Source organism: Phyllostomus discolor, chromosome 7 (assembly GCF_004126475.2).
Source record: "Phyllostomus discolor isolate MPI-MPIP mPhyDis1 chromosome 7, mPhyDis1.pri.v3, whole genome shotgun sequence".
NCBI lineage: Eukaryota > Metazoa > Chordata > Mammalia > Chiroptera > Phyllostomidae > Phyllostomus > Phyllostomus discolor.
The window spans coordinates 11,696,150-11,708,390 of NC_040909.2; the positions used below are offsets into that span (position 1 = coordinate 11,696,150).

The 12,241-nt window shown below is 53.9% G+C and overlaps 1 protein-coding gene across 1 annotated transcript in view; it reads right to left on the reverse strand.

Annotated features, from left to right (window-relative positions):
* The window catches only part of ITGA9 (integrin subunit alpha 9), a 308,765-nt gene that overhangs the window by 234,273 nt on the left and 62,251 nt on the right, over positions 1-12,241 (reverse strand). The window contains exons 9-11 of the mRNA XM_028518757.2: positions 7,643-7,780; positions 5,474-5,579; positions 3,912-4,006 (exon numbers count right to left, since the gene is read on the reverse strand). Of these exons, the coding sequence (XP_028374558.1) occupies positions 3,912-4,006; positions 5,474-5,579; positions 7,643-7,780 (339 nt within the window). The remainder of the gene's footprint in view (positions 1-3,911; positions 4,007-5,473; positions 5,580-7,642; positions 7,781-12,241) is intronic.

The window sequence follows — 12,241 nt, forward strand, 5'->3', positions numbered from 1 at the left end:
AGGAGCAGTTACATTTATACAGTCCTAAAGTTACATTCGGCCCTTGGAAGGCAACCGCAAGGCTGATGTGACCCCCGGTGAACATGAGTCTGACAGCCCTGCCCTAAGCGGACAGGCAGTCTGCATTCCTGGGTGGACAAGACGGCCCCAGGCAAGAGTCTCTCCCTGTAGGTCCAGCCAGAAGATCTACAGGCCCCTGAGCGTCATGGGCAGGAGGAAACAGTTTGACCTCGTAAATCTAGACCTCCATGGTCCTGAGCCTTCCACGCAGTGTAGGAAACCCCCCAAAATGAGGTGAAGCCACCGCCCTGCAAAGGGCAGCTCTCAACCAACCATTTGGAGTTCACAGCCCGGCCGTCACGGGGCACACTAGCATCTGTGCTTTTTATTCATCATCACGTTCAACAGATGTGAATGCATGCCACGTGGGTTCCAGACTCTCTATCTCCTTTATCAGCAGCAGCCTTCCTCGTACATCGGCGTTTGGGCGGCTCAGCTCCTCACAAACACAGTGAGCTCCCTGCACCAGAAAGCCCTGTCTTCTGGGACTGGACCTGTTCCTCCCTCCCTTCCTTTTGCCCACACGAGCTCCTCACAGAGGAAGCTCGGCTGGTAACACCCTCACCGTGGATGATAAGAGAAATGCTTTGTTTGCAGGCCATACAGCGAAATCCTTGACAGCACCGAGTGCACAGACCCCCGGGAGCTGTCTTTGGGCTGCCTTTCCCTCTCCTTTCCCTCACTAAGCCATCCTCCAGGGAAGTGACGTGGCTGGGGAGGGGAAGTTTCCACAGGGATCTACAGACAGAGATGCCAGGGACACTCAGAGCCCCCACCAGCCGGCGACTACAAATCACCCTCCGCTCTGGCGTCTTCGGTGAAGCCATCCAACAGGAAATGTGCGAGCACCGACGTACACGGCGGAACCCTGTAGGAAACACTTAGGAAATGCTGCTCGCTAACAGGCAGAGCCCACATCCCACATGGCTCTGTCTAAATAAGCGTGCGTGCATGCGTGCCTGCATATTTCGTAAAAGCCACATCTTGAAGCAGACCCTCTCGGCTCTGAGGTCCAACCATGCTGGTGGCGGCTTGCCCTGGGTTTGCATTTCTAAGGCCTGCTGTGGCTGGGACGGAGGGGGAAGAGCGGAGGGGTGGTCCATCTGGGGGTGGCAAGGCAGGCTTAAGTGATCCCACAGACATCTGCAGGCCATTATGCCATAAAGCCTGGCAGATAAGTCTGCTCGGTACTAATAACTCTAAATGAAAACCAGGAGCCTTGGAAAACCTCCGCTCGACCAGGTTTATTGGCGGTGTCCTCACGGCGAGGGAGAGATCACAGGGGCCGCCGGGACGTGCCCGGAGGGCTCTCCCATCGAGGGGGGCACGCGGGGCTCTTAAAATCAACACTTCTCCGGGTGAACTGGAGAAAGAGGAACGAGTTAAAGAGCAACGTGGAAGAACTTGACTCCGATCTCACGATTTATCCGGCAGAAATAATACCAGCCCCGGGCCAAAGAAAAGCGATCCCCTTGCCCGGAGTTGTTTCTGGTTTCCGCCTGGAGTTCACCCACACAATGCCCGCTCTGTGCCGACCTGGGCCCTGAACAATCTGTCATGAAGGGATTTTTCCCCCCCTTTTAAATCTCTGACCTTATCACAGCCATATTAGCAGCTTGGAAAAGCATAATCATTGTTAAAATGTTTTAGGAGCCCCCAAACTACTTCTCTTTGTCCAAGCTAACGAGCCAGCCTGCTGACAAAGGCCGGGCGGGTCCCGCTGCTGATCCCGGCTTCCTACTGAAGACACCACGCTAACCACAGGATTTACACTCCGGCTGCCGGCAGGATTCCACCCAGCAACAAAACAAAAAACACTGCAGGGCGGCAGGCGGGGCGGGAGGCGGGGGCCCTCACAGGTTGCCTCCCTGTGTGATTAGCTTCCCCTCCCGAGAACAAGCTTCCAGGAGGATGCGTGGAGAGCGACCCCATGGGGCGCCCCAGGACGGGGCTGGGCAGGAGAAAGATCACAGCATCCCCCCCCCCCATCCCACCCGTGATATGCCCTGAGGGCTCTCAAACTGGCAAAGACACACAAGGATCTCAGATCAACACTTTCCACAGGGAACTCAAGAGGAATGGCTCCAAAGGTAATGGGGAAGAACTGCCACTTGTCACCCCGGCAACAGCGTCCCCGGCACAGACGAGAGCAGCAGCCCTCCTTGTGACAAGGATGTGACCCCCAACTCTGACTGAAGCCATCTTCCTCCGGCCACATCAGCCGAGTCACGGAAGAGCTTACTCCCACCACTAACTGTTCATTTCCCATGAAAAGGGGCGGATCCGTGGAGACAAAGGCCCCTGGGAGTTTGTACGTGTCCCCGCAGAGAAGTTTCCAGATTCCAAGTTTTCCGGCGGGGCTTCCCTGCGTGTTTCCCTCCCCAACGTGCAGCTGAGGACAGTGGTTACGAACAACGGTTTGGTAGTCAGGCTGGCAGTTGGATGGCCCCAGTGTGACATACTGGCCGGTGACCTTGAGTAAGTTAAATCTGCTTGGGCCACAGCCACCTCATGAATCAACGGTGGGTAATGGAAGCACCCATCTCACACGGCCGTTATGAGGATTGAAGGTCAGAAGAGGTCAGAGCAGGCTCTTAGAAAGCACTCCCTCCAATCAGCAGGTGCCTCTTGGGGTCACTCGGCTAAGCAGGACACCCGGCACCAAGGGGACCTGAACCTCTACTGGCAATGACCCTCAACCCCTAATTGGCCAGCTTCTATCTGCAGCAGATTGATTATGAACATATCAACTGAACTCTATGGACTGCCTCTGAAAATCAATTTATAACGTCTCTTTTTTTTTTCCTTACCTTGAAACATGAACAGGTATTGGTGTTTGACTACTATTTCATTTTATGGGACATTTAGAAAACACTTTGTAAGAACAAGACACAGAGCGTCGCAGGTTCGATTCCCAGTCAGGGTACATGCCTGGGTTGCAGGCCATGACCCCCAGCAACCGCACATTGATGTTTCTCTCTCTCTCTCTCCCCTCCCTTCCCTCTCTAAAAATGAATAAATAAAATCTTTAAAAAATTTTTTAAAATAAAAAAAAGAACAAGACACAGTTAAACATGGTGTCTCCTCAGCAATAATCCAGACGGGAGGCACGCATGACTAGGAAGTAGGCGGCACACATTGAGTGCCTGACAAATCAATACCTGCTGCGGAGAAACGTCTCCACGTGTGCTCGGTCCCTGTCTGTCACCGGCCCGCTGGGAGAAAGACGCAGGCCTGTGCCACTCGACACACAGACACCCACGGATGTCCTGACAGGGCTTCTGCTGAGAGGGTGACTTCCTTTTTTCCCAGGGGCTGGGCTCGGCACCATCAGCAAGTTTGAACACCAAGCTGATGTGACAAAAAACTGAACTCACCACTTCCACGTCCCAAGTCTGGGGCACGGGGCCAGAGCTTAATCAGCTTCTCGTTTCAGTGCCGCCGAACATGACAACGGCCCTGTGGCGGCTTTCAGGCCCCTCCCCCGAGGACCACAGTCTTTCTAGATTACATTTTACAATGAATTCCTGTAGCGTAGCCCAGATGGTTGACCAGGGATTCACCAAAAAAGAAAAAAAAAAATAGCCTCTTCTGACATAAACAGCTCTCACTCTCGGTAAGAATTTGGATCCTGTCTTTTGCAGGCAGAACACATCCCTGAACAGGAACAGACTCTGGAGCCCCAAGTGCTTTCGTATTTAATAAGCGCCATCCGGTATCTGTGTGCTCTACGAGAGGGTGGTCAGGCGAAAGGCAGAGCAATGTTGAGCACCCTCTGTACCCCAGCGGGTGGCACAGAGAAAGTCTAATGAATGTGTGAACAGTGACCGTGTCCCTCTCACGCCAGTTACCATGGAGTACTGAGGCACGATCCCGCCGGCATCTCCGTGATAGATGTACACCGCCCCCGAGAAGTCATCCTCCTTGGGTGCACCGACGGCCACATCTAAGGAGAGAAAAACAGCCATGGTTTGAACGGCCACACGGAACAATGTCACAGCAGACTGCCTAATTCCTGCCATCACATCTGAGTCCCTCCTCGCCAGAACGGTCCTGGTTATAGGTTGTTCAGGCATCATACTAGGCATTAATCTATCAGCAGAAAAAATGTAGGAAGAGCCCTGGCTGCTGTGGCTCAGTGGATTGAGTGCCAGACTGTGAACCAAAGAGTCACCAGTTCGAATCCCAGTCAGGGCACATGTCTGGGTTGCAGGTCAGGTCCCCAGTAGGGGGTATGTGAGAGGCAATCACACACTGGTGTTTCTCTTCCTCCCTTCCCCTCTCTCTAGAAATAAATAAAGTCTTTTTTTTTAAAGACCCTTAAAAAAGAAAAGAGAAAAAAGTAGGAAGAAAATTTTAGAAGCCGAGAAGAGCTTGGTTCCAGGAAGTACCTAGCTCATGCTGCTAGGGGGGAAAATCATTGAACTGTCCAATGAAGAAATACAAACATAAACCCCTGGCCTCATTTCCGTCTGTCAGAGAGGGGAATTGTATAGACAATGGTTGTTGCATAGAGAACGTCAACTCTATTCCTGGATAAGGAAACTGTGTGAAACAGCACTCACTTCACGCACACACAAAATCAGCATTATTCTCACACACCGATGACACCTTCTGGAACAGAGCCTGGCTCTCCCTCCCTTTTCACCCTTCGCATCGGACAAAAGTCATGCGTCTGCAGAAGTGAGGTCCAGGGCGAGGGGCGTGCACCCACACGACATCCACTGGAGATCCGGCCTCTCTGCACGAAGCCCTCTCTGGCCGGTGGTGTGAGGGCATCAGAGCAGCCTGAGGCCAGAGCTATCCCCGGGCCACCCCTCTAAGGGACAGGGCTCCCACCCACAGATCCCGAGGCCCGAACCCTGCCTCTGCAGGGAGGGGCGGGGCTACCGAACAGACCGGAGAGAAAAGCGAGACAGAATGGTCCCTCGGGTACCCATGCCTCGACACTTGACATATTCAGAAGTCGGTCCAGCGTGCTGCCACCACCAGGGGAGGGCACGTCGAATTCTCTCCTTACTATTTCCCTGACCACACGAGAGAGCTCTGTGGAGCACCAGGGACAAAAAACAGAAGTGTTCGCACCAGGAGGGGGCTGCTGCGAGCTCTGCTGCCATAAAGCCCCAGTGAGCCCGCCCCAGGGTTCACTGGCACCACAGCCCCATAGCTCCTCGCAATGAGCTGGACGGGAAGGGGCTGCACAGAAGGCAAACTCCACAGAAGGAAAACTCTGCTGGGCTCAGAACTCAGCCCGAGCATCCGCACAGAGAACACCTTCTCTACAGGGTGTCCTCTCTCCCCAGTGTACGTTGATGGGCCTGCTGGGCTGGCAGGCAGATCCAGGAGCACACCACGTGGGGGCGGGGGTTGGGGGCAGAGGACACAGGTGGAAGGCGGGCATGCGCTCACCCACCTGGGAACCCGTCGTCGTCCAGGTCGCCCAGGCTGGCGATGCTCTCCCCAAAGTGTGCGTTGTAGGCGCCGTCCCCAGTCAGGGCCAGCTGTTCCTCCAGGGCTCCCTGGGAAACAGGATGGAGGAAGACACGGGAAACAAAGCAAAAAACAGAACAAACCAAAAACACAATAAAAACCAGAGCTGGGAATGCCGCTGCTCTAGGGCACACCCCTTGACAGGAAACACCTGGGCAGAGTCACAGGCACCCAAACCCCTCTGTCTGGGGGCCAAGAGGAGTCCCTTTCACCTGGGCAGCCTGAGGCGCCCTGTGGGGGGCGGGGAATCTCGTGGTGGCCAATAATTAATCTCTCCCTTGTCCCTTCTAACAATCTAGAACCCCACCAAACTCCCTCCCTCCCTGTCCCCCACCCCACAGTCCCCTCTCAGCTTTCTTTACAGTGTAATGTGCTTGCCTGGAAGTTGTTGTAAACAGGGATACCACCTGTATTTTCCTCTCCTGCTTTTCTGCACAAGTTTGCCAAGTGGTTTTGCAAGGTGTGTGCATTCGTGATTCCTGTGCGCAGGTGAGACGTGTGGGTGCAATGTTCTTGCAGAAGATCTGGGGAGTTTTCTGGGCCCAAGTGTCCACCCCCTGACTTAGGCACTTCGTGGGGCTGGGCTGCGGGTCTGGCCGCCCGACCGCCTCAGAGGAGTTAGCACCCACGCAAGCGTCTCGGTCTCTCGCTCACTGAGTGGCTGGCCGCCGCTGCATGCAAGCTTGCTGTTTTCGTCTTGATAACGATCACCTCATTTCCCCCCCCCCATTACCCTCCCCATCTCACTTCCTGTGACGTCAGGAGGGATGCAGGCTACGAGAGCCACTTCAACAGGTAGGTGCCAGGAAGCATCTTCCTTCCGAGGCTTAGATCCACCTTGCAAACGAGTTTGCAAACATCAAGAAAGCCGGGGGTTCTATCTAGCGCACCCCAGCTCCTCCTTGAATGGCCGCCCTCTCTCTCTGGCATCTGCCCCCCTAGTTACAGCAAAACACCACCGCCCCTTCCCAACTTGGGTAACTAGCATCTTGGTCGCTGCTGAAAAGTACACTTTTACCGATTTTTTTGATTATGGAAGCATTACAGTTTTTGCTCTTTGGGTAAAGATAAAACTAAAAATCTCCCCAAGACCACCACCCAAGGAGATCTGTTATTGTCATTCTCTATGTATTTTGTGTATTTTTAAAGGCTGTTTGTGTATGCAGCTTTTAATCCTGTTTTTCGCTGATTATCTCATAAGCATTTTCTCATGTTAGCTCAAAGGCTGGTGGTACCAGAATTTATTCATGTAACTGCTTCCTTCTGGCTGAACACTCTTCCTTCCAGATCCTGAAAAGATGCGGCCTTCTCACTGGTTTCCTGCCCCCACCTACCCTCCACGAGGCTGAGGGGGGACAGAGGCATCTTTCTGACCCCATCACAACCCTTTCATGATTCTGCAGAATAATGACATCAGGATTATGGCCCATGGCCCACGGCCCTTGGCCCTGCACTGGCCCGCATCCAACCCCCATGCTGAACTAAGAGCCCCACTGACTCACACCCCACCCACTTGCCCAGCGCTCAGCCCACGCCTGCCTGCCTGCCTGCCTAACTGCTACCCCTTCTTCAAGGTTCCTTCTAGCCATTGTGTCCTCTGAGGAGCTGCCTCTGCTTCCCTGGGCAGATGTGTCTATACGCCCAGGAAGGCAGTACAATCTTGAGACGATGCTTTGAAACCAGCTTGCCTGGGTTCAAATCCCAGCTCTGCCACTTCTTAGCTGTGTGATTTGGGGTCAGTTACTTAACCTCCCTGGGCCTCAGGTTTTTCACCTGGAAAATGGGGACCACTGATGACATGTGCACAAATCATTCACAGAACAGGGGGAGGAACAGCTCCTGGTACATGGTGAGCCCTCAAACCACAGCCCATTAAGATTTTTCCAAACCCCTGTATTTTGGCAGTTGTAACATTGCCTATAACTTCCCATTAATGGAACACTGAGCTTTTTGAAGGCAGGAAGCATGACTTCTGACCCCAGCTGGGTAATGGGGGCCAGTGCATGGCCCAGAAAGGCGCTCAGACACTAATCGCTGGACAAATGTCCCTCTCCCCCCACCCTGTCCCCATGGTGCTCAGCACGGTACTCACATTTCCTCTGTTGATGTAGACGGTGACCTGCCCCTCATCCCTGATCTCAGAAAACATGGGGGCCCCCACCAGCAGGTCGGAGAGGCCGTCCGCGTTCAGGTCAACTGCGCATAAGGAGGAGCCGAAGTAAGAGCCCATCTGCAACCAAGTCGAGTTGCAACAAAGCGTTCAGTGTCTGCCCTCGCACAGGAGGCCCTCGCTCTCCTCCTGCCCCCTGGCTTCACAAAACACTCGTCCCCCGCGGGCTGTGCCGGGGGCGCTGCCCCGTGAGCCACAATGCCGAGGCTCATGGGGAAAGGCCCAACGGCCCTGTGCCTCCTCGCAGCGATGCGGATCCCCCAGCCAACCTGGGACCAGAGTTAACTGGATCAGTTCCCTCTGTCCTGGAGCCCTACTAAGGGCATGACAAATGGACCGATCCCAGGGGAACAAGGCCTTGTTTTTCAAGATATAAACATGAGCTCTGACTGGTGTGGCTCAGTGGACTGAGTACCAGCCTGCGAACCAAAGGGTCACCAGTTCGATTCCCAGTCAGGACATATCCCTGGGTTGTGGGCCAGGTCCCCAGGAGGGGGGGGGGGGCACGAGAGGCAACCACACATCGATGTTTCTCTCCTTTTCTCCCTCCCTTCCCCCTCTCTAAAAGTAAATAAATAAAATCCTTAAAAAATAAAGATATAAACATGAGGTTGCAAATACAGGTTACAACCATAATAAAAGTCCCCCGTCATTCAGACATTTTACAAATTTGAGTGTAAAACCTCACAACACAAGGCAGGCGTGTAAATAAGCGTGACACAGGGAAAGAGATTACCCTCTCCCGTGCTGTGTGCAGCTAAAGGCTGGGTAGGAACACAGGAGCCGAAGTGACAGGGAGAGGGAGAACGCAGCCGGGTCATCCTGGTCCTTCTTTACTCATCCGGTCCCCACTGCTGTAAACCAGGGGCCTTAGACCCCGATGCCAATGGGACCCAGGCAGGTGATGTAACACGTGCAAAGCAAACCACAGTGCAAATACGCTTACAGGTGGTGGCCAGTGACCCTTGGCTTCAGTGTCTAAGAAACAACAGGGCCTGGTGGAGACTGCAGCAAACTGGCATCCGGAGACCCAGCCGCTGCCAACAGCTGCCGCCAACAGCTGCCACGAGGGAGGCTGACCAAGGCAAGGCCAACCTTCCCGGTTTTCAAGAGAAGCCAAACCCTGAGTATTTTATTTGAAGGGCCTATGTTTTTTTTTTTTTAAGACAGCAGCCAATTCGGATTTTTAGAAAAGCAAACAGAGTGTATAAGACAAACAAAAATTATTGCACAGGGTATAAGACAAACAAAGGCTGCTAGTTTGCAACTTCTGATTTAAAAAAGTCCTTTTAAAATAAGTCTTCTCAAATGCAAGGGCTCTGGTCGCATGGACATGGAGGAGCACTTTCCTTCACTGTAGAGGTGGCTGGTAGCGAACCTCAAGGAGGAGGAGGACGCAGGCGAGGGCACCGCAGGCTGTGTCCTGCAGCAGCCCCGGGACAAGGGGACTCCGGAGCCTTTTCCCGGGCACACGCCGAGGCCACTTGCACTCAACCTGCGCCCCCTCCCAGCCCCTCGTGGCTGAGAGAGGAGGTCTAGAGTCATGGGAGGAAGGGGACACAGAAGCCTGTGGCCAGCTGCTGACTCAGTGGCTCTGCCAATCTCTCTGGGCTTCAGGTAAAGGACTGAGACGCAGGCAAGGCCCCAAAGCTGCAGTCTGTACCCCAGGGCACTATTCGTTTCAGTCTAATGGACTATTTAACTTGGCACCTGCATGAGCGTTAAACCAGAAATCCCTGTACACTAAGTTTCCTACCCACGTTCTCCCTGCAGGGGTGTCCAGCCTGTGGCCCGCAGGCCGCATGCAGCCCAGGATGGCTATGAATGTGGCCCAACACCAAGTCGCAAACAATTAAAACATGTTTTTTTTATGATTATGTGTCACAGTGTATTTAATGTATTTGTGATTACATATCACAATGTATTTATTCTTCTTCCAGTGTGGCCCAGAGACGCCAAGAGGTTAGACACCCCTGTATGCATCCCATACTCCGTTAATTCCGTACAACTTCAAGGTGGCAATGACATGCTTCGGGGTGAGCGGTCCTTGGTCAGAGACCTCCTGGAAATGCAGGGACACGAGTCTCCAGTAACCTCGGAACTGCACACGTGTCAGTGATTTCTTACGTGTGCTATACACGAAGGGTGCCAGCCAGTCAGGACCCCAGAGGGGCGGGGGGGGGGGGGGTTGTTTTGTCCCGTGGGGAAGCTGGCAGACGGGACTACCGGGGCCACACGAAAGCAGAAGTGGACCAGTGGTTTGCTGCACCAGACCCTCCTCTGGGTGTGTGAGGCCAACCAGACACAGGGGCAAAGCTAAAGGCTCCCCTTGGAGAGCCCGGGGTCATGGCCTCTCCCTGTGAAATAATGGAGAAGTCAGAGAGACAAGAATGTCTCCTGTCTCCAGCAAAAAGCAGAATAAGCACAAAGAGAACAGTCATGGTCTCCTTCGACGCCGGAAAGGCGACCACAGGGGTGAGGCTGGAAGACGGTGCAGCAAGAGGGCACGAGTGAGTGAGTGGCAGAGGCAGGGGCGAGATGAGCCCGCCCGGAGATGAGAAGCAGCGAGGCCCCGGAGCAGGAGGCGGAGCCCGGACTGGTCCTGCCACCTGTCCCTGGGATACTTGAGCAGACAAGCAGGCACATCTCCCAGAACTCGAAGTGTTCAAGCCCACAGGATGTTTGGATAAGTGGGTCCTCCAATGTTTGCTTCTCACTTCTCCCCCTCCCAAATCTACCTCCCCAAACCTGACCACCATCAGAGATGGGTGGCCCTGTGCATCATCACCCAGACCAAGAGGTTTCTGAGACAGAGAGGAGGCACAGCCATAGAGCGTTCATGACTCCAGGGTGACAGGCGGTCACTGAGTCTGCCTTCAGCGCAGGCAGCGGAGAGTTGCGGGGGCGGGGAGATGGAGGACGCGGGTGGGAGGCACAGCTACCATCGAACATGAAAACAGTCTGAAAATAGGGTGACATGTGTGATTTACAGAGACCTTTAAAAACCGGCGGCTATGTGAGGTGATGGGTGTTCACTAACCTTACTGTGGTAATCACTTCACAATACAGGCCTAACACATGGTCAGATCGTCATGCCGTGCCCCTTAAACGTATACAACGTTTTATGTCGATTATATCCCAACCTGGGTGGGGCTGGAGGACCCTGTAATTTTACGCATTCAAGCCCAAGTACAGCTGAAGGGCCACGGAGGGCGGTTGGATTGTCCATGGTAGACACGCTCACCCATCTAAAATGTTAAGGCTTGGCAGCGTTCGCACCTTGCTTGTTTTGGGGGACCCTTTATCACTGATGGCATAGAGTTCTTTCTTTCTGATTTGTGGGTGCTTGGAAAACCTTTGCAGAATCGCTCAGTCATTGTCCAGTGTGGCTGCTTTGGGGTTTGGAAATGTGAACAGGCAGCCACGTTCTCAGGGGAACGCAGAGCTGTTCTCGGGGAAAGCCTTCATGAGGCTGAGTGCGGAGCTGCACTGTTCTGCTGAAAAAACGATGCCAACTATATACGGGGTATATGCATTCAGGTGGTTAACAGCGCACAAAACGAGGGGGTTTCTGGTGCTCAGAACAGGAGCCCCCCGTCACAACCTGTAACAGTGCCAGGCGGTCTGACTCGCAGAGGAACTGGACTGTGGCGGCGTCCCACAACCGCCCAAAAGGGAAACCACCTTCTTCCCCCTTTTCTCTGGGAAGTGGTGGGGAAATCACCATCTGACAGTCTCCTCCCGTCTCCCTCCCAAGCCTCAGGTGCTGCGTTTCTTCCCAGAGCTCAGTGATGGCCACGACCAAGGCCGCCGAGAGCTGCCCACCTCATCTCCCAGCTGAGCAGTCCTGCTGGACCGAGCCGCACTGATCCAAGGAATCCCCAAAGGGCTTACTTTCAGATTACGGAGCAGTATTAATAGAAATTAGGATTAAAACTTGCAGGAGCCCTGGCCGGTGGGGCTCCTTGGGTGGAAACATCATCCTGTAATCAAAAGGTTACAGGGTTGATCCCCAGTCTGGGTACAGAGGGAAGGCTACCAATAGATGTTTCTCTCCCACATCCGTGTTTCTCTCTCTCCCTTCCTCTCTCTCTAAAAGCAATGAAGAAATGTCCTTAGGTGAGAGTGAAAAAAGGACATGCAGGAATTTGGACTAGGGACGGGGTGAGGACAGCAAGACGACACAGGCCAATAGACTTTGCCTGAGACACATTCAAGGGCAGCCTTCCGAGGCTAGTTCTGTTTCAAGGCTCTAAAGGGAAACAGGTGGCTTTCTTGGGTTTTTCTCTGCAGGACAGCCGTTCCCCCTTCAGTGGTGGCAGAGGGCTCGGGGTGCAAGGAGGAAGGGGCAGCGCTGCGTGGGTGACAGAGGGAGAGAGCAAACCATGTGTCCTCACGCCTCCATGGAAAGGGACCAGATCTGCTGGCTGCCCGTGCACAACAGCGTGGCTCTCTCTGGAGGTGCAGGTGTGTACATGTGAGACAGAGATGGACAGATAGACGGAGGAAGACAAAGAGGCA